A 22,641-nucleotide genomic window follows, 5' to 3' on the forward strand; every position below is an offset into this window, starting at 1 on the left:
AGGGGGAAGACAAGTTAAATTCTAGTACCTAAGAACATAAGAAACAATTCAAGTTACAGACCAGGAATCCCCACTGTGGGGAACAGGTCAGAGAACACCAAACGTGTCAAATATTAACTTATTTACCAAATGGGGGGCCGGGGAAGGCAGGTTACATTTTTATAAATCCTGCAAATTTTGTACAGAAGCAGAGACCCTTCTAAACCCCTCCTTTCCAGGAGACATTTCCAACTATATTATGTTACACCAAAATGGGATATCAGAGTAACCACTGAGGAAAATGAGCTTGTATCCCGCCTGGAGCTCAGAAGAGAAGGGGCTTTGCCACGCTGTTCAAATTATGGATTCTGATCCCTACAAAAAGAATAGCTGCTTGAGTTACCTAGTTTCTCCTGTGAGATCCTAGTTCTTTGTTCCAATGGCCCAGAAAGCTCAGTATTCAGCACTATGCAGCCTCCTCTGCCCCAAGACTATCCCGATAGAACAAGCTGGAGCTGGTCTCCTTGCTTCTGTGTACCCTTTAAAAAATACTTGTACAAACAATCTTTTCCCACCTGTTCCCCAAATACCCCAATAAAATAACATGGGAGCAGCAGCTGCTTCTACAGTTTTGTTCTGAAATGGTATTAGATAAAATAAGGGAATAAATAGAGAGTGGGTAAGAGGCAGAATCTCCATCCCTGTGTCACACTGCCAGAGGGAGTTCCAGAGACTCTTCAGGGGGCCGGTCCTCACTGGGCTGTGAGGTTTTCTCCACCACACAGCCCTCTTCACTGTCCGTGCTGAAGGGGAGGTTTGAGGGGGACCATGAGGGGCGGAAGTCTTCATTCTCCGGCTCTTGGGGGTTACAATCTTCGGGCACTAATGCTTCTAGAGTGGATGCTTTCCCTACCTCTGATTTGCAGAGGGCAGCTGGGTCTGTGGGGCTACAAGCCACCAGTGAGGTAACAGGGAGAGAGAAGACACTGAGATCCTTCTCCTTGGGGAAAGAGGGTGGGACTTCTCCTGTACTAGGCTCTCCTTTCACCCCCAGGACTGGCCTCTGCTCCACCTGATAATAGACCAGGGGCCCACTGTTCAAGAAGGATGGGTTGGTCACTGCTGAAGCAGTTGGGTGCTCTGAGTTCTCGGCAAAACATAGGACAGAGGAGCCTGGGGTCAGCTGAGCCTGGATGAGAATGGGGGCTGTAAGCCCTGGGCACAGCTCTTCGGGAACGGCCAGGGGCTCCTCCAGGATACACACGCCCAGGCTCTCTATGCTGGAGTCCAGGCTGGCACTAGAGCCGCTGGAGTCTTCCTCTGCCTTGAGCCGCTCCAGTTCCTCCGCACTCTGTAGGTGCATCACTGCCGTCTCATTCTCAGCAATGAACTCCTGGAAGTCTTGTGTCTCAGAGCCCTGGGCTCCTGTCAGGCTGCAGCTGGCAGTGGGTGAGGGCTCTTCGTCTGGGGCGGGTGGGCGGCTCACTTGCCGCTTGCTCTCCAGCTCCAGCTTCATGATGGTGTGGAGGTAATGAGTCCGGACCCGGATTGGATTAAATTCAATGCGCCCAGCCATGTTCCCACAGCCATCCCGGGAGCAGCCACATGGAAAGGACATGCGATCCACCTGAGGAAGGGACAAGGAGGTTGAGGCAAGAGGAGATGAACAGATTTAACAATAGGGACATGAGACATTAGTTGGCGAAAACAAGCAGGCGGGATTTGTGGTCTTACAAGAAGAGACACAGCCAATTCAAAACAACGTGCAGTGTGCGCTAATAGCACCGAATGGTAGTTATCAGACCACTTGCGTTTCCAGTGCAGCCTCGTTTCTCTCTCTAGGGCTTTGCTTTCTTTTCTAAACAAAAAGTAGACAAAAATCATATCAAAGGGCCCTCCCAAATTCAGAAGTCCAGAGATGCCTCTCTGAATGCCAACACTGCTTAGAGCAGAAGAAATTCATGTTCCTCAGAATTTCCCAGAACTTAACTGCTTTACTGAGAAAACAAAAGGCTGGGGCCTAAGCCTGTCCTCTGCAATGATAGGCATGGCAAAGGGAGCAGAAGTCCCAGCTAGTTCAAAGAAATACATTCTGGGGAAACTAAGCAAAAGGGCCTTAGTTTGCTAAGGTGCTATCATTATATAGGTTCAAACAAAGTAACAGCCATCTTTTCACTACTGGCTTCATTTTCCATGATGGTTGACCAGTTTAATTCTGAAGTAGTTACCAAGACAACTAACTTACAGAGCAAGGATATCTGGAAAGGAGATGGCTTTCTACTTTTTCTCCCTTCTGGATCCCCAAGGGGAGGATATAGCAAAAACAAAATAAAAAACACAAGCAAGCTGGTCTGTACAAATACACAATGTCTTGATGTCAACTTAAAGAACTCTCGCCCAGCAGGTGTGGCTCAGTTGGTTGAGAATAGACCTGTGCACTAGGAGGTCATGGGTTCAATTCCAGATCAGGGTACATGCCTGGGTTGTGGGCTCAATTCCCAGAAAGGGGTGTGCAGGAGGTAGCCAATCAATGTTTCTCTCTCACTGATGTTTCTATCTCTCCCTCTCCTTTCCTCTTTCTGAAATCAATTAAAAAAAAAAAAAAAAGCCCTGGCCAGTTTGGCTCAGCGGTTAGGGCATCAGCCTGCGGTCCAGAGAGACCCAGGGTTCCCGCTAAGGGCGTGTACCTTGATTGCAGTTTGTCCCCGGCCCTGGTTGGTTGTGTGGGTGGCAGCCACTCGATGTGTCTCTTTCACATTGATGTTTCTCTTTCTCTCTTCCTCTCTCTCCCTCTCTATCTGAACAAAAAATGGAAAAATGTCCTCGGGTGAGGATAAAAAAAAAGAACTCTCCATTTCAGTTCTTAGGAACAGTGTAATTATCAGAACTGTTCTCAGATCTGTGGATAACAGACTGATTCATTGTGGGACTTCAGTCTGAAAAACAGTATTTATCTAGATCCACTACAACTATTTGATACCTATCCAAAAATAAGAAAAAAGGTTGGTCAGGAGAAATTCAACTCAGCATCCATATACAAGTTCCATATACATTCTTTGGGATGGTACTGCTGTTTGGTGTCTTCCAAATTGTCAGAGGGTCAACTGGGGGATGATGCTTTCTATCTTTTAGGATGTTATGAATTTAAGCTCTTCTAGACCAGATGTGATCCCGAATGACAGGATCCAAGAACTATTTTTGAATTTCATAAAACTGGAGTAGAGGTACTGTGCGCATAATGTTTGCCAGATAAAATCTAAAGGCCTACCTCCTTTTTCTGCTTCCTTTTATTTCAGGGAACCAGTAAATATTTAGGGGATGGCTACTAAGTGTTAAAACTTAACCCCTGTTCCTCCATTTGCTGACAACTGCTTATCACCCCCGAAGTACAAAACACAAGCAAAATAACAGGTATCTCCACAGCCTGAATCCTGACCTGCTAGTTTTCTTGGCTGGTGGAGGAGGCTTATGGAACTGGGGAGTGTTCATTCCTGGGGAATCCATCCTTTGATGGGCAGCCTCCCAGATTCACTGGCACCCACTCCACACCCACGACTGACCTGGCATTTAATCCCAGCTTGGCTACAAGCACACGCTTCTGGGTCACAATACAGTCGACAGTCACAACCACACTCTTCCCGTGACAGGCGGATGGCTCGAAGCTCTTGCTTCTCTTCAGCATCAATGCGGTGGACCCCAGACGCCCTCAGCAGGGCCCGTCGCCGTTTGGTGGGCAGAGGCTGCAGGAAGAAGTAATCATCCACTTCCACATTTTCCACATCAATATCTTCATCAGAAACATCATCCAGTGTCAGGCCATCAGCCTCCACCGACTCCACTGTCCCATTCTTGGTCAGCTGCCAAGGGACAGGAAGGAAAGGTTAGCCTCTAGAGCGTTATCAGCATGAGCCTGCTCACAGGGAGCCTCTACAGTAGCATAGTCCAACAACTTTCTACAATAAGGGCAACACCCATGCTGTCTAATACAGTAGCCACCAGAACATGTGGCTTCTGAGCACTGTCAATGTAGCTAGTGCAACTGAGAAACTGAATTTTAAATTGTATTGAAATACAAATAGCTGCATGTGGCTACCATACTGGATAGTGTGGGTCAAGAGACTAAATCAGCCCTGGCCGGCGTGGTTCAGTTGGTTGGAGTATTGTCTTGCACACCAAAAGGTGGCAGGGTCGATCCTGGTCAGGGAACATACATATCCAGGCTGTGGGTGCAGGAGGCAACTGACCAATGTCCACCCACCCCCCGTACTTCCTCTCTCTATGATCAATAAAATTAAAGAGAGAGAGAGGGAGGGGGAGAGAGAGAGAGAATAGCCCAGTTGGTGTGGCTCAGTGGTTGAGTGTCGACTCATGCACCAAGAGGTTGCCAGTTCAATTCCTAGTCAGGGCACATGACCAGGCTGTGGGCCTGATCCCCAGTGGGGGGCCTGCAGGAGACAGCCAATCAATGTTCTTTTATTTATTTGACTTCCCATCAGCGTTATTACAGAACCTCTTTTTATGTATATAATCTAAATTTTTAAAGAAAAAATAAAGGATTCTCCCTACCCTGCTTCCACCAAACTCTGCAAGTAAAGACCTGGGCGTCTGACTTTGCCAGCTCATGTTGTCTGCGGTCCCTGGACCTTTGCTGAAGCAGCTTCGAGGTGAGCAGTGCCCAGCCTGTAAGGTACCCTGCTCAGCATCAACTGTGGGGCAGGAAAACAATTCCCTCTGCCATCTTAGGTTCTTTCAGCCAGTCTAAAGTTGAATCTTCCCATCGTAGCCACCTCAGAAGCTGAAAACTGCTTTTCCTTTGTCTTGTCATTTCTCTGCAGATTTCTGTTCTTTGTTGAAGATGCTAATATACCAGGGTTCTAAGTCACCTGCTTGAGTTACCTTTCACTGAGGTTTCTCCCATATGGTGTTCACTGCATGAGTTAACAAGCAGTTTTTCTCTTGTTAATCTTGGTTGCGGTTTGATCCCTGGCCCTGGTTGTTGTCATGCAGGAGGCAACCAACCAATGTCAATCGATGTTCTTTCTCATCCATGTTTCTCTCTCTCTTCCTCTCTCTCTAAATCAATAAAGAAAAAAAAAAAAAAAGAATACATCTAGCCCTGGCTAGTTGGTTGGAGTGTTGTCCCAATAGGCCAAGGTTCTGGGTTCGATCCCTGGTCGGGGCACACACAAGAATCAACCAATGAATGCATAAGTGTAACAACAAATCAACGTTTCTTTCTGAAAGAAGAGAAGAGAAGAGAAGAGAAGAGAAGAGAAGAGAAGAGAAGAGAAAGAATCTAGAGCAGGAAGACAGGAAGCCTCACACAACTCTAACACCACCCTGTCAACAGAGGGATATCACCTTCCTGGATCAATGTTTCTCAAAATTCATCTCATCTTCCCTTCTTGAAGATAATCTAGTCCCACAAATATACCCTACGTTGCCAGACTTGTGCCCCTTTACTTTGACTAACTGCCTTCTAACATAGGGAGGAGAAGGTGTATCAATGGCTGGATGTTCTTTAGGTAAATAGATAACCTTGCAAACACCCTTCAATCTTCAGCCCGCTCAAAACTACATTTTGGGAAAACAGTACATAATGTGTAGCACAAGGCTACGAGGTCTTAGTCAAGGAACCTGAATCCCCACAGTGTGAAAAATGATCTATTCATACCCAAGAGAGCTACATTTTATTGGGAGGAGAAAAATATAAGCAACTTATTAACGGCTATCAAGCCCTTGCTTCCTACCCTTGGCCTAGAAAAGAATAGTCTTTCTCCTTTCCAATGGATTTCAAAGTAAAGTTGTGTGTGAGGTAGAATGGCATATATAATACTGAGTGTACTACCTACAGGAAGAACTGGGTTCTCTGGGTTAAGAGACAGACAACCAGGAAAGGGAATCTTAGTGGAAGGACAGGTTGAAGACAATCAATAGCTGAATGAGTTTTGAAAACTCACTAGAGAATTCAAGTAAATAAAAATGAAGTCTATAATCCCCAGGGCTCTGGAAGCTACTAGCAAGATGAAAGCCAAGCTACTGAAGGGTTTGGCTTATTTCATCAGAGAGCCACAGAGTAGTGCTGATAAAGGAACAACTCCTAGGAGAGATGTGATGCAACAGACCTGGGTAATAAGCTACATACCTGTTTGTTTGTGGGAGGTGGTAGAAAAATGAGGAGAGAAATAAAGTGGTACTTCTGAGGATTCCTTAGTCTATTATTTCTATACCAGGCAGGCCAACTACAAGGGGCCTTTCCGTAGACCTTAAGCTTGCTCCTGTCTATTTCACCAGCGTTGGCTTCCTCCTAATCTCTCACTCCTACTATAACCCTAAAAGGAAAGGAAAGAAATTCGAGATGCAATAGAAAGAAACCCATATAGATATGAGAATTTAATATCTCATGATAGAGGTGACATTTTATATCACTGACAAAGAGTCTTCTAATAATTAAATGGTACTGGGACAAATGAATATTCTTCTGGAAAAAAATAAGGTTAGATTCCCAATTCCTACTATTCATAATAATAAATTCCATATGGATAAAAGGTAAAAAATTAGAAATGTAATGAAAGTATTAAAAAAAATTACTGGTAACTATAGCTGCAGAGTACCAGCAGCTTTTTTAAAAAATTGATTTGAGAGAGTGAGGAAGGGAGAGAAAAATGTTGACCAGTTGCCTTCTGTACACTCCCTGACTGGGGACTGAACCCACAATCTGGGCATGTGCCCCGAACCAAGCGACCTTTCTGTGCATGGGACCATGCTCAACCAACTGAGCCACACCAGCAAGGGTATCAGCATCTTTTTTCTTTCTCTCTTTTTTGGTGGCAGCCCCAAAGGAAAAAAAATACACATACATACACATTTTTTTTTAAAGAAAAAAATGTTCTTATTGATTTTTTAGAGAGAGGAAGGGAGATAGAAATATCAATGTGAGAGAGACACATGGGTTGGCTACCTCCTGCATGACCCCCACTGGGGATCAAGCCTGCAACGTGGGCACATGCCCCGACCAGAAATTGAACTGGGACCTCTCAGTCCATGTGGCAACATTCAATCCACAGAGCCACACCAACCGGGCGGAAAATATTAGATGGCATATGGGAGATGCAAAATATATATACATATACATTTTTTTATCCTCACCCAAGGATATTTTTTCTACTTATCATCATATAGAGAGGTAGGGAGGGAGAGAGAAACATCAATGCAATAGAGACACATCGACTGGCTGCCTCCCACATGACCCAACCAGGGCCACAACCAAGGCATGTGCCCTTGACGGGAATCGAACCCACAACTCTTCGGTCTGCAGGCTGGCGCTCTAACCGCTGAGCCAAACCAGCCAGGGGCAGAATATATATATTTTTGAGACCAACTGCCTCCCCTAAGGAGTGTTAAAGATAGAAAAAATTTCTAAGAAAAGAGTAAACTGGACTTGGGGAAGGCAAAGTAAGGGTTTTCTCTTGACATAGATTAGGTGCCATCATTGCTGCTGCTCACTAAATCTGCTACTAAGTAGGAATCCTTTTCTTCAAGCCTTGAGTTTGTTTCTAGACCTCCTACAAGGGAGTCCTTAGCACAGGATGGTATCCTGTTTTGACAAGTCATTATTAGATTTAAGAGAGGGGTTCTTGGTGAAAGGGAAAAAAGCCTCAATTGCAAATGATGAGAACAATGTTTATTTGCCCAGATGTTGCTATAGCAGCAGGAAGGCGATGGGGTCAGTGATGGAATTCTTCAGATAGAAGGGAAGCATGAATGTCATTCTAGTTGGAAAGACAGGTGTACGGCTTGAAGACTAGGCTGAGGGAAGTAGACATGGTGTTCTCAAAGGAAGAAAGCAATGAGATCTAGTTAACTTACATCTGTGCCACCGGTTCTCTAACCCTGCCACACTGTGGTATGTCTCATTAGGATCTCACCCACAACCCTGGAAATAATGCAGCTCCCTATTTCAATATGGGCCCATAAGAAACTTGGCCAGGACTGAAGCAGTGTTCTCCAAATTTGGAAGTAGGAACTCTGGGGGAAATTTTTGCAGACTAGTAGAAACTATGGCTGTGGAGTGCCCAACAGCGCTAAGAGAGCAAGTGGGTGGCTTTTTTTTTTATCCTCACCCGAAGACATTTTCCCATTTTTTTTGTTCAGACAGAGCGGGAGGGAGAGAGGAAGAAAGAGAGAGAGAAATATCAACGTGAAAGGGACACACTGAGTGGCTGCCACCCGCATGACCCAACAAGAGCCAGGGACAAACTGCAACCGAGGTACATGCCCTTAGTGGGAACCAAACCCGGGTCTCTCTGGACCGCAGGCTGATGCTCTAACTGCTGAGCCAACCCGGCCAGGGCAGCAAGTGGGTAGCTTTAAAGAGCCATCTGAGAGGGGCTTTCCTCTGGGCCTGCTCTCCTCCTATACTGGAAGAGCTGGTGTGGCATCAGTGGCAGGCAAAGTACTATGCAAATTGAAATAACCATTTGGTAATGTTGTTGCTCACATCTTAAAGACTAGGGGAGGGTTATAGAAATAGCAGGATCCTTTCAGACAATATAAAAGATCCCAAACCTGTCTTGTGTATTAAGGCAACAGATACTCATCTGATGAGAAATTGAAACATTGTGCTTCCTTAAGTTCTAGGGGTGGGAAACTTGAATGTCTTCAAGTATTCACATATTACACCTTTAAAAAATTTTGTTGAGCTCAGCCAGTGTGGCTCAGTGGCTTAAGCAATGTCCCATGCATTGAGAGGTTGCTGGTTCGATCCCCAGTAATGTGGGGTGTAGGAGGCAGTTAGCTGATGTTTCTCTCTCATTGATGTTTCTATCTCGCCCCCTCTCTTCCTTCCTATCTAAAAATAAATCAATAAAAATATATTTATTTATTTTTAATCCTCACCCAAGGATATTTTTTTCCATTTATCTTCAGATAGAGTAGGAGGGAGAGAGAGAAAAAGAGAGAGAAAGAAACATCGATGAGAGAGAGATACATCAACTGGTTGCCTTCTGCTCAACCCCAACCAGGACTGGGGACGAACCACAACTGTGGTACGTGCTCTTGACTGGAATTGAACCCGTGACTCTTTGGTCCTTGGGTTGATGCTCTAACCGCTGAGTCAAACTGGCTAGGGCAATAAAAATATATTTATTTAAAAAAAAAATTTGTTGACGTTGTCAAGGGTAGGAAATTACTGAGAAGCCATTTTACTGTCTCTGGTAGACTCCCCACCAGACACAAAAAGAAGACTGAGATCTGATTCCATATCTGAACCATTTCGCTAGAAAGATCTGGAATCTACATGTAAAGGGCAATAGTAAAAAAATAAAATAAAAATAAAAATCAATAGACCTAGATGGTTTCCCTCTTTATTCTGGCACATGGGAAGTACCAGACCCCAAAACCCCTAGGCACCTTCATCTTCTTGGCATGGAGTTTCTCCTCTTTCAGGTGCTCACGAAGAATCTCCCGATGGTTCACCTCTTGCTCTTGAGCAAACTCACAGAGTGTGTAGCTGCGTACAGAGTTATGACGCTGGGCCATGCCCAGAGAGCTACCACCCTGGCTGGGCACACTGGTGAAACCCTGGCGCCGGGCAAAGTAGTACACAGTCACCTGGTCAAAGCGTACATTCTTCCTCCGTAGCTGCTTCTGCCGCTTCAGGATGGAGGTGGCTGAGAAGGGAGCACAGAGCAGTTTTATTAACCCAGAGATGGCCTATTTGGGGACCTCATTCTTTTTCATCCATCTAGTCTCTCAACTCTTCTACCAAAGGTGCTCCCTGTACCTAGAGACATTTCAAATTGTCAAATCATAAATGCATAGTTGAAAGGGACCTTGATCATCAGTTGGACCACAGCACTGCCTCCGACTAACTTGACCCACGTAGACCACAAAGTCTACTTTTTTTGTTAATCCTCAGAAGGGTATTTTTCCATTTTTTTTTAGAAAGAGTGGAAGGGAGGGAGGAAGGGAGGGAAGAATGGAGGGAGGGAGAAAGAGAGAGAAACATCGATGTGAGAGAGACACATCAATTGGCTGCCTCCCCAATGACCCTGACCAGGGGTGGGAATCAAACCTGCAACACAGGTATGTGCCCTTGACCAGAATCAAACCAGGGACCCTTCAGTCTGAGGGCCGATGCTCTAACTGCTGAGACAAACCGGCCAGGGCACAAAGTCTATTTTTAGACATCAGATGGGAAGAGGATCTCTAGGTAATCTTCTCAGGATAAAACAACCTATATAGCTTCATTGTCCAACACAGCAGCTACTAGTCACACATGTCGATTTAAATGTAAGTTAATTAAAATGAAATAACATTTACAACTCAGCTCCTCAGTTACATTAATCTCATTTCAAGTGTTCAATAGCCACATATGGCTAATGGCTGCCATAGTGGACAATGAAGATATAGAACATTTCTTTCATAACAGAAAATTCTATTAGACAGTGTTATATAATGCGATAGCAAACTTCTTCTATAAAGGACCAAGCATTATGTATTTTAGGTTTTGTAGGTCATCAGGGCTCTGTTGTAACTACTCAACTCTGCCATTGTAGCATGAAAGCTACATAGACAATGTGTTTGGCTGTGTTCCAATAAAACTTTATTTACAAAAGCAGGCAGTGAGCCAGATTTGGCCCAGAGGCAACCCCTGACCTATAATATCAGAAGTTGTTTCCAAGAAACTAATTGAGCCAAGAGAACTAAGAAATCTGGAGTTGTTTCAGTTGTCCAAGCAATATGGATTTATGTCCTGCTAGAGCTACAATACCACAGAACTCTATGGGATTCTGGTGGGGAAGGGTCACATCTTGGACTCCTCTCCTCCTTCAATTTAATTCAACCCATTCCAGGGACCCACAAACCAAGCACAAGTAAAATTAGCTAGAATAAATCAGACTCAAGTCTATAATATTAGAACAGTGAGGTCTTCCAAAGAGCAAGGCTGAGCTAAGAGTGGGAAAGATTATGATTAAGAGAAAATCCCCAAGCTGGTTAGAAGAAGCTGTCCAAGAGCTGCAATGGGCTCTGATGCTTAGGGGTCATGGGTGAATGCGGGAGGGAGTGGCTCACTCACGTGTGAAGCTGGCAGTTGTAGGAGGATTGAGGCTGTCGCAGCTGTCAGCACTGTCACTGCTGGAGATCTCATCATCTGAGTTGGACACTGATGAGCCCACATCCACATCATCAAATTTCCTCTTGAGCCCCGAGCCCGTGAATGCATCCATTGGTTTCAAAGGGGTTTCCTTGGGGAGCCCACCGCGTTGGCCCCAAAGCCCCAGGCTCACCACCAGCTAGCCAGTTGCATTAGGAGTCTGACCAGGGGAAAAGAGGAATCAGCATTCCTGTCCAAAGACAGACCCCTCCCAAGTCTAAAAATAAAGCTCTTCAACTGAAGACAGCAAGCACCTGAACTAGCACTGATTTCTGGTCTCTCCTGATTAGGTCATTTCTCTACTGATTCCGGCCAACATTCTACTTTTGTTTCCCTTCAGCCCCTCCAGTCTCAGTCACTCTCAGAATAATGAGATGAGTAACCGCAGCACCTTTCCCAGCAGTGTGAAAGCCTTTGGTTCCAAGCCAGCTGGGCTCTAGGCTTCATTAGCAGGGGGATAACAGAAGCTGCTCTTCTGATCACACAGGAAAGCTCTCCAAGGGGCTGGTAGGAGGGACTAGGGATCAAAAGCAGAATTAGGCTGTGCCTAAACCTAGACTAGATCCAATTATTTTTCCTAGTGAAGATATAGCCTGGCATTTCCCAAAGTGTATATATGAAATAAACTAATTCAATGGATATTAATAGCTTTTACATAGAAATAGGACTGCTGTGTCAAAACAGTTTAGAAAACTGCTTATGGGAGGACTTCTCAGAGGCTTTTAATATGCTAATGAGCAAGGGGAAGAATGGGAGAAAACAGAAGGCAGTGTTTCACACACCTGATTATGGAACCCTTTGTTTTCCAGAGTATTTTAGGGGGCAAATATTTCTTGGAACACACTTTGGGAAATAGTGCTTCAGGCTCTCAATTGCAAAGTACATCAGCAGCCAGAGAAACGCTTTACCCAGATCTTCACAAATATAAAGTGTCTCTCCAGGCTCCCAGAAAGGTCAAATTTGGTTCTAAAGAATGAACTGAAGATTAGAATCTGCACTGGCTTCAAAACCCAGAATCTTTCCCAATCTCATACTGCTCCATAAAATAGTGCTCCGCTGGTCTATCATCTTCCTCTGTGCAAGGAAAACTTAGCTTTACCACCTTTGCCCTCTGTAAAGAAATCAACAAGGAGAAAACAGAAGTGACAATGTACTCTGGTTACATCAATATGGCAGGCAGTGTCTTCAACAAGCTGTCACACAACCAAGGAGTCTGGGATACAAATCTCTCCTCTGTCTTTGGACTTTAGTTCCCAAGGATATGAATCTGCCCGACAGAAATGCTGTCAGGGCCAGAGCCACATGTGATGATACGAAGCCTCCCTGCTTTGCCTCAGTAATGCCAGAATCTTCCCAGACTATGATCTCACTAGTTGCTAATTATGCAGCAGGAATAACAACACTGCCCAGAAAGACAAGGCTGCATTACTGCAGAGCAGCTACCCAGAACATACTGTGGTGTCAAGAGATGCCTGCTACAGAGCTGTTTTTCGGAACCGTGTCTTGGGAGCAATTTACCTGCTCTAGCAGATCTAATAAATACTTTAGAAACGATATTTCCAAATCTATCAGATCTCATCAAAATTCTGCCTTTTTAAAATCACAAAATGGACCTAAGAAACCTCAGCCATATAGGTCTCAGACAGGCACATCCCTAAAATAAATTTGGCGGAGGAAAAAAAATAATCATGTACTTGATAAGAATTGTAATTAAATTTTAAAATGAATCCAAAGTATCAGTTCTATTCTTCAGGTTACTATTGCTTGCCATCAGAGGTCACACATTCCTAGGACATGGTAAGAATGGAGAGAGCCAAGGTCTTTTCATGGGTTAAGAATATTGCTGGTGCCCAGCTGGTGTGACTCAGTGGTTGAGCACTGACCCATGCACCCAGAGGTCACCGGTTTGATTCCTTGTCAGGGCAAATGTCCAGGTTGTGGGCCCGATTCCCAGTCGGGGCATGTAAGAGGCAGCCAATGGATGTTCTCTCTCATTGATGTTTCTCTCTCCCTTCCTTTCTCTCTAAAATCAATAAAGAGAATAAAAAATCAATAAAGAAAAAAAAAACAGGATACTGCTGGGCCCAGCCAATGTGGCTCAGTGGATTGAGCATCATCCCATGGACTGAGAGGTCCTAGTTCGATTCCCATTCAGGGCATATGCCCGGGTTTTGGGCTTGATCCCCAGTAGGAGGAGTGCAGGAGGCAGCTGATTGATGTTTCTCCTTCCAATATTTTTCTTTCTTTTTTTTTTCTTTATTGATTTTAGAGAAAGAGAGAGGAAGGGAGAGGGAGAGACAGAAACATCGATGACAGAGAACACCGACTGGCCGCCTCCTGCATGCCCCCACTGGGGATCGGGCCCACAAACTGGGCATGTGCCCTGACTGGGAATCAAACCAGCAACCTCTTGGTGCATGGGTCAACGCTCAACCACTAAGCCACACCAGCCGGGCTCTCTCTCTGATATTTCTATCTGTCCCTTCCTTTCTAAAATGGTCAATAAAAACATATTAAAAATATATATATATACACATATAATATATAGATAGATAAATAGATATGCTATAACTTCAACAGTACCTATAAGAAAAGTATCTTATTAAAATGGAAAAAAAAAAAAACACACCAAAATAAATAAATGAAAGAATACTGCTGAGTTTAAAGATATCTATTAACTAACAAATTTCTCATTCCATTCTGTTATGAGGGTAAGGAAGAAACCTTTGCAACTGAGTACTTATGTAGGTGGGATTTTAAAAAAAAGCTCTGGCCAGTTTGGCTTAGTGGTAGAGCGTTGGCCCTCAAACCAACGAGGCACATACCTCAGTTGCGGTTCGTCCCCAGCCCTGGTTGGGGTCATGCAGGAGGCATCCAGTTGATGGGTCTCTCTCATGTCAATGTCTTTCTCTCTCTCCCCCTCCCTCCACTTCCCACTCTATCTGAAGACAGAAATGGAAAAAAGTATCCTCCAGTGAGGATTAAAAGATAAATAAAATAGCCCTGGCAGGTTTGGCTCAGCGGTTGGAGCATCTGCCTGCGGACCAGAGAGTCCTGGGTTCGGTTCCCGCTAAGGGCACATGCCTCAGTTGCAGTTTGTCCCCAGACCTGCTTGGGTCATGCAGGTGGCAACCACTCGATGTGTCCCTTTCACGTCGATGTTCCTCTCTCTCTCTCCCCCTCCCACTCTATCTAAACAAAAAATGGAAAAATGTCCTCGGGTGAGGATAAAAAAAAGAGAGAGAGAGAGAGAAAATAATGTTGACCACTGAATTTAAAATTCCCTCCTCACTTAAAACCTTATCAATCACATGAAAACTCAGACTGTGCTGAAAATCTGCTTTCTCAGAAATGGTGTAAGTCCAGCTTCAGTTTTAACGGAGATACAGCTGGTATTGCTACTAGGAAAGTGGCCCTTTCTTCAGCCTGGAATTACTCAGGGATTTATGACTGGAAGTGAATGTGCACTTCTGGTTCTTTCCTGGGTGTCCTTTTGCTTCTTGGTAGTGTGGAATCCCTTTGAATGTTTCTCTTTAAGCCCTGCATGACATTGGGTACAGTGGTCCAGATCATCTTTATGATCAAAATTCTCCACTGTCTTCACCAGATGCCCTCAGGGATATCATTTGTGTTAGGTTAATTTTTGTGCACTCTGGTACAGCAAGAATGGCTAGCTGCTTGTTCCATTCTCCTTTGCCCTTTTATCTATGTCTTCCCCACTTCCATTTTTGTAATAGTGTTTTCTGGGCAATGACAGAAGGTAGGTAAAAAAGAAAAAGAAAAAAAAAAGTCTAAGAATAATCTATGACCACATTACTGAGTATACTGACAGCTCTCTTCACCCTACTCAGGATCTGTTAGCAACACATTCTCTGACATTAACTCCATTATTTAAAAAGAAAAAAAAAAAAAAATTCTGTCCTGACAACCAATGTAAGTTTAAATTTCAACCCAGCTCTCCCTGTCCACCTCTCTGGTGTGAATTCAAGTTGTTAGATAAAGATGTTCACTGGGCACCAAGAACAAAACTCCCATCCACTTCTGCAGTGACCTAAGATTTTGCTTTGTATCAGCAACAATTAAAATAGGCTCCACATTTTCCAATTTATCAAATCAACCTCCTTTCAAACCACAATTAGAAACCAGTCGTTCCCACGTCTCAACGGGCAGAAGATCACTGCCTGTGTTCAAGAGAAACACTTATAGTTATGCTCCCAGCAGTTAAACCCATAGAGAAATAATCAAGGTGAGACTGGCAATGCAGGCCATAACTGACAGTTAACTGTCAAAATGAGCAACTCAACAAATGCTTTTGAGAAAAAAATGCAAACCTCTATAAAAGCTTTAAAATACCAGTGAAATGAAAGGTCAACTGACACTTTCTGGTGACATGCTTTACGGTCTTTTCTCAAGTGTTTCTAGCTGAACATTTCCCAAAGGTATCCACAGTATGTATTAGATATTTGGCTAGCACCAAAAAAATAGATCTACAGCACATGTGCATTTTAGTGAGAGGGATCCCATACCCCGTCCCTGCCAAATTTTGTGGATGCAGAATGTATTTTCAAAGTTTGGGTAATTAAGGCCTCTCTCTTAAATGAATCCAAAATAATAAGACAAGGTACATCTCACAGGAGAAAGCCTCTCCGCTCAACTGGAACCCAACCTTCTGCTAAGGGTCAAGGGACCAAAATCTCTAGTAAGATCATCAGGGCTACCATCTGTATCTAGGTTAGAGGAAGAAAGGCTTGCTAAGTGTTATGATAAACCTGAATAAGATAACCTGTCCTATTTCTGCTTTTACAATATAGTGTGGTTAATTCTCAAATACTATGAATTTTGTAGACGTGTCCTTGTGATTACCAGGATCATGAACTTTTAAAGCACTCAGGTGAAAACATCCTTTAAACTAGGTATTTCAAGGAAGTACCCCTCTAACACTCACTCCACGGTGTTTACTGATTCACTGACACAAGGTTAGAATTTGGCTTTCCATGTCTAAACTACCATCATATGGAGGATACAAGATCTTTGTGGAAGACCTGGAACATGATGCTGTAGGGACCATTAACTCTCAAGGATATCCTGTCATTTATAACTCTGGCACACACCAATATCCTCCTGGCTTTGGAGATTTGCAAGATGGAAAGTCAGTACAGAAAAGGAAAATTTCAATCAACTGAAAACTGTAGGACAAGGGGACACTGTGTCTCTTGGGGATAACTTCTAACATTTCATATTGAAGAACGTTTTGTGTGTCACAATACCACTCTAAATGCCCTTAAAACGATGAATTAAGACCATGGCACTAAAAGGGATGAATGGCAGTAGGCTGCGTGTTTGGGCCTGTGAAAAAGATCAAGCTAGCAACCAGGGCAAGTGATGCTTTCGTTTTCCCACACAACGCCAGAAAAAGGGGAGACACATCAGGAACCTGAGCTGAAAGGACATGTCAAGTCATCAGTTCCCCTTAATGGACAGTCCCACTGAATCCTCCTGCTCCCGGCCCATTTCTTTCGGTTAACCTTCCCGCTCATTCTTATCTTCTGCAGCCCCTACCTAACCTTCCCATCCCTTCCTGCCTGCTACTCACAAATTCCAAACCACTCCTCCCACATTTTCCTCTATTTCCCCCTCCCCTTCCTTCACTTCCCTCCATCCTACATCATCTCCACTCCATTCCGAACTCAACCCTCATCTGCAATCATGCCGGCTTCCAAGCCCATCAGTCTCCCCGAGCTGGCCCCGCAGTCCGGCCCGCGATCTCCGCGCCGATCTCTCCCACGCCTCTCCCTACTCTTCCCCTTCCAGCGGCGCCTTAGCTCCCCGCCCCCCGACCACTCCCGTCCGAGCCTCCCTCATTTCTGACCCCTCCATCCGCGCGGCTCGGGGCTGACCACTCCTCCACCGCCGCTTGAAGGCCGATCCCGAGAAAGGACCAAGCTGCACCCTCCGCCCCGCACCCCCAGGCCCATTACCGGCCCCGCCGCAGCTGCCTCCTCCCGAGATGGTCTCTGCCGCCCCCGCTGCCGCCGCCGCCGCCCTAGCCCGATAGTAAGGAGGGAGAAGAGTGCGAGTCCCGGGACCGCGGCGATGGTCCGGGAGTTCCCAGGGCGACAGGACGGGAAGGGAGGGTGGGTGGGCAGGTCGGCCGGCAGGCGGCACAAGGCGGACGGCTCCGGCAACTCGGGCGCCCCCGGTAGCAGCAGCCCAGAACCGCCCCGGCTCCGGCTAACAATAGGCTTCGGCCGCAGCGCTCTGGCTCTTATAGGCGCCGGCACGTCCGGACCGAGCCCCGGGGCAGGCTGGGAAATGGAGTCTACGTACAGGCCCCACGCCCAGCGGCATGCTGGGAGTTGGAGGCGGCGACGGGCGCAAAGCCGAAACTCTCCAAGCAAAGTCTCAGGAGGCGATGTCCCCGTTGCAGAGGACCCTGGGAAAGCGAGTTTGGCGCCACTGCAGCCTTTTGAAGAGCGGGGACACTCAGCTACATATCTTCAATGACTAAACGAATCCCCCTCTAACACTACCCTTTTTCTTTCGACAGGACCACATTCCCATGCCTATAAAAGAACAATATCCTCCTTAGCTCACCCATGGGATGTCCTAGTTTTAAGCGGCATGACGTGCTGCAGCCTGCCCAAGGTATAGAGAAGAAAATACAAGCGAAGTATTGGGTTATCTCAATATGTATTGTGGGAATGATTTATGTTTTCCTTCAGAGATATTTTTACATGATCATTGATCTTCACAACTTTGTAATCCATTTTCAAGATGGTAAAAACAAAGGCAAAAGTTAAAAGTTACCCGTCATTTGCCAAGGACACCCTGCCTTGATTTCCTATCTCATTCAGAATAGTACATGTTTCTTTCTTGGCCAATAAGGCACTATAAGAGATAGGAGCATTCTTTCACCCCCCTCACCCTATGTCATCTTATTTCCTTTTACTTTCCCCCTCCCTTACTCTTCTGGAACACTAGCCTCCTAGCAGTTCCTTCAACTGGACAATCATGCTCTCATCTCAGGGCTTTTTGCCTGGAACACTTTTCACCAGCTGGCCACATACTCTCTTACTTAATATTTGCTCAAATGTCCCCTTTCAGACACCTCTAAGCATATTTCTAAAATGGTGCTTCCCCTTAGTCTCTATCCCCTTGTTTTATATTTCTTCTTAGCATTTACCACCTGGCATATGTTTATGTTTTTCCATCTTCTCTCACTTGTCTAAATTCTGAGAACAAGGAATTGTTTTGTTTACTGTATGGTCAGCACCCCATACAAAGCCTGGTATTTGACATTTAGGAGCTCAGTACATATTTACTGGATATTTATTGGATTGATGGATGGCAGAATTTAACCTCAGATTAGCCTAACTTTTCACTGCAACCAAGAACTATGGAGCCAGACCTAGAGGTGGATGGCTTGGAAAAAATGCCATGAATTCCATTCCTCTCTCCTAGGTGACATCAGAGACTCCAAGAATCTAGGAAACAACACTGCATAATGAAATAGCAGCAGGTCACAAAAAAGTAGTCCTTAGGGTACCATGTACTGATCAGTTCCCTATCTGCTGAAATTTAGGTGTGATATAACATGTAATCCTGGAGTTAGACGCCCTGAATATAACCCCCAACTCCTCCACTCACTAGTAGCATGACCCTTAACAAGATATGTAACTTCCCCGTGCCATAGTTTCTTCATCTGCAAAATGGAGACAACAGTATGTATCTTACAGGGTTTTATGAAGATTAGTTAATATAGTATAAAATGTTAACAATAACAACAAAAAATGTTTACAACACAATTAGTGCTATGTAAACATTCATGATTCTGTTTTTTCTGGACACACAGAAAACAAAAAGGATAAGAAAGCCCCAGATGACTCTGAATCAGTGGGCTGAGTAACAAAAAACAACCTAAAAAAGGGGTTTAGAAGTAAGCTAAAAAGGTCTTGTCTAGTTACACATCCAGAGTTTGAACAGTCATGGAAATTTATCAGGGTACCATCAGCCTCAGTGCCCAAGCTTTGTTGGTTAATGACACCAAACTAGATGACAGCCAAAGCAAAGTTAGCTTATTCTTTAAGACAGCAGAATCCACTTTGGCAATAAGCTCTAGATCAGTCAAAATATCATCTAAGCCCTGGCCGGTTTGGCTCAGCGGTTAGAGCGTCAGCCTGCGGTCCACAGAGACCCGGGTTCGGTTCCCGCTAAGGGCATGTACCTTGGCTGCAGTTTGTCCCCGGCTCTGGTTGGGTCGTGTGGGTGGCGGCCACTCGATGTGTCCCTTTCACATCGATGTTTCTCGCTCTTCCTCTCTCTCCTTCCCACTCTATCTGAGTAAAAAATGGAAAAATGTCCTCAGGTGAGGATAAAAATATATATATATATCATCTAAGCCCTGGGCGGTATGGCTCAGTTGATTGGAGCACTGTCCTGTGCACCACAGGGTGGTAGGTCTTGTTCTGTCAGGGCATGTGCCCAGGTTTCAGGATAGATCCCAGTCGGGTGTGTGTGGGAGGCAGCCAGTCCATGTTTCTCTCTCACACCCATGTTTCTCTCTCCCTTTGTCTTTCTTTTTATTTTTTATTTTTATTTTTTATCCTCACCTGAGGACATTTTTCTATTTTTTGTTCAGGTAGAGTGGGAGGGGGAGAGAGGAAGAGAGAGAAACATCGATGTGAAAGGGACACATCGAGTGGCTGCCACCCGCACGACCAACCAGGGCGGGGACAAACTGCAACCGAGGTACGTGCCCTTAGCGGGAACCGAACCCGGGTCTCTCGGGACCGCAGGCCGACGCTCTAACCGCTGAGCCAAACCGGCCAGGGCTCTCCCTTTGTCTTTCTCTCTCTCCCCCTTAAAAACAAAACAAAACAAAAATAAAAATTACAAGACTTAAAAAAAAATATCAGCTGAACCTCTTAACAGACATCACAACCACTTATCACAGAGTCACTATTCACCATTTCTTTGTCTTGATAGAATCACTAGGTAAGTTACCTCAATGGTGCCAGTTGGCCCATAGTAACTGCAATTCTGCCTCCAGCCTAAGAAGGGCCTATGGAGGTCAAATGACCAGGAAGCTCAAGTGCAGTAGATTAGAAACTACAAAGAAAAGTGAAAAGAAATGCTATTAATATGTAAATAACACTGATGTCTGATTCTAAATGTTACTACTTTGTCCCAGACCAAGCTGCTATGTATGTATCGACCAACTTACAATGCACAAATCACGGATAAGTGGTTTGTTTTGGAGACAAAAAAGTCAAGCCACCCTGGCTGGTTTGGCTCAGCAGTTAGAGCGTTGGCCTGTGGTCTGGAGAGACCCGGTTTGGTTCCCGCTAAGGGCACGTAACTCAGTTGCAGTTTGTCCCCGGCCCTGGTTGGGTCGTGTGGGTGGCAACAACTCCATGTGTTCCTTTCACATGGATGTTTCTCTCTCTCTCTCCCCCTCCCACTCTATCTGAACAAAATATCGAAAAATGTCCTCGGGTGAGGATAAAAATTAAAAAGTCAAGCCAAAATAGGAAGAAAAGAACAGCAGCCACAGATGTAAATGAAAGTCAGATTTTATGTCCCGGGCAGTGTTTATACATCTGTCTTACAGTTATGTTTACATGTTGTAGACGAAAAGGGGACACATGCTAACCTGACAAGCTCAGGGAAGGCCTGCGTGACAGCCTTGCAAACTCCAAGACCACAAAGGATGATGGTCTGAAATGAAAACTTTAACTAAACGCAGTTTATGCCAGGTAGTTTGTGTCCTAGGATAGAACCTTCCCTGACAAGTCAATCTTTACCTTAACAGTCTGTCTCTCATCCTTTGCATCCCTTTGGAACTTCAGGATAACTCCCCCTTTTTCCAGACCCCTCAGGGCATAACCAAAGCCCCAGGGTGTAGACCATAAATCCTCATTGTTATTGTTATCATGTTAATTACTGTTAACTCTCCTGTACCCATCTATGTAATATATGTGGTCTATCATTTTACTTTTCATCCAATCCCAGAGGTTCCCCCACTTTGCTTTTTCCCACCTCCCTAATCTATTACCAGTGAATTTCATGTAACCCACTTGCATCTTCTCTTTTGATTGTAATGTCTAAAGTAAGGTGGAAAACTGCCATTCTTTGGAGCATTATCTCAATCCATTGAGGTTTTGCTTCCCAGCAACTGTAGACAATTTGGCTCAAATAAACTCACAAAAATTCTCTACAGGTTTAAATGTTTGTTACATTGACATTGTAAAGGTGATCGTGTAGTTGAAAGTATCCTAAATGTATTGAGTAACAGAACAAGTGTATTAAATACAAAATAAAACTTTTATACTCATTATCCATTTTATTTATCCTGACCCAATGACATTTTTGCATTTATCTTCAGATAGAGGGGGAGGGATAGAGGGAGGAAGAGAGAGAGAGAAACATCAACGTGAAGAGAGACACATTGAGTGGTTGCCTCCCACACAACCCCAACCAGGGCCGGGGACAAAATGCAACTGAGGTATGTGCCCTTAGCGGGAACCGAACCCAGGACTCTCCGGTCCACAGGTCAACGCTCTAACCGCTGAGCAAAACCAGCCAGGGCTCATTATACATTTTAAACCCCAACAACCCAATGAAGTTAAGTATTAACTCCTTTTTAAAATGAGAAAGTTGAGGTTTAAGAAATTATATTGTCCAAAATCACACTCAGGAAGAATAGAATCTGGGATTTGAACACAAGCTTATCTGACAGCAAAGTATATACTCTTTACCACCAAAAGGTAAACAGTACACTCTCCAGAAGGGTTGCAAGTTAATAGCTTAGAGGATACTAGGTGTTGAACTTCATAGAGAAAAAGTTAAAATCTAAGACCTTGTGTTTGTTTTTACACCGAAAGAAACTTGCAGATTTAGCCCTGATGTTATATGTTACTTAACTAATTTACACTTCGTTATAATCCAGATCTAAAGAGACAGGCACCTCTTTTTGGCTACTTCCACACTAACCAAGAGATCTGTATGTGCAAATCTGGGAAAAGGGGCCACAGCAATTCAAAAGCACAAACAACAAAGCAGCTGTGTGAGTTGTATCAGAGATTTTTAAATGGACATAAACAGATTGATCTACATATGTATAATACACATAGACACCCTATTATAAAAGCAGGCTCTGGCTGGCTGGCTCAGTTGGTTAGAGCATTGCCCCAATACACCAAGGTTGTGGATTCAATCTCCAGTCAGGACACATACAAGCAACCAATAAATACATGAATAAGTTGAATAACAAAGCAATGTTTCTTTCTCTTTTTCCCTTCCTCTCCCTCTCTAAAATCAATCAGTAAATTTTTGAAAAAGCGAAGTAACAACCAGGTTTGAGGGGATAAGAGTGCAGGAGTGGTGAATGTAGGGGGCAAGCCTAAAGGAGGTGAATAACTTTTTTTTTCAATCCTCGTGAGGTTATTTTCCCATTGCTTTTTAGATAGAGTGGAAGGGGGGGGGAGGGGGAGAGATACAAAAAG

At 44.5% G+C, this 22,641-nt stretch overlaps 2 protein-coding genes across 3 annotated transcripts in view; both read right to left on the reverse strand.

Moving 5' to 3' along the window:
• Nucleotides 1–19: 19 nt before the first annotated feature.
• CSRNP2 (cysteine and serine rich nuclear protein 2) lies at nt 20–17,228 on the reverse strand. 2 transcript variants are annotated; one of them, XM_036253105.1, is made up of 5 exons: nt 17,116–17,228; nt 11,060–11,297; nt 9,391–9,650; nt 3,540–3,836; nt 20–1,606 (listed from the first exon to the last, which is right to left on the reverse strand). In XM_036253105.1, the coding sequence occupies exons 2-5, from the start codon at nt 11,208–11,210 to the stop codon at nt 686–688; spliced, it is 1,629 nt and encodes a 542-aa protein (XP_036108998.1). In that variant the 5' UTR covers nt 11,211–11,297; nt 17,116–17,228; the 3' UTR covers nt 20–685. The 2 variants fall into 2 exon arrangements, with proteins under 2 accessions (XP_036108998.1, XP_036108997.1); XM_036253104.1 differs by lacking the exon at nt 17,116–17,228 and adding an exon at nt 11,920–13,077 and having other exon boundaries at nt 124–1,606.
• TFCP2 (transcription factor CP2) overlaps nt 11,260–22,641 on the reverse strand; it is a 73,801-nt gene continuing 62,419 nt past the window's right edge. The window contains exon 16 of the transcript XR_004958411.1: nt 11,260–11,297. The gene's annotated coding sequence lies outside the window, so the exon portion shown is untranslated. The remainder of the gene's footprint in view (nt 11,298–22,641) is intronic.

The sequence above is a fragment of the Molossus molossus genome, unplaced genomic scaffold (assembly GCF_014108415.1).
Source record: "Molossus molossus isolate mMolMol1 unplaced genomic scaffold, mMolMol1.p scaffold_m16_p_10, whole genome shotgun sequence".
Taxonomy (NCBI): domain Eukaryota; kingdom Metazoa; phylum Chordata; class Mammalia; order Chiroptera; family Molossidae; genus Molossus; species Molossus molossus.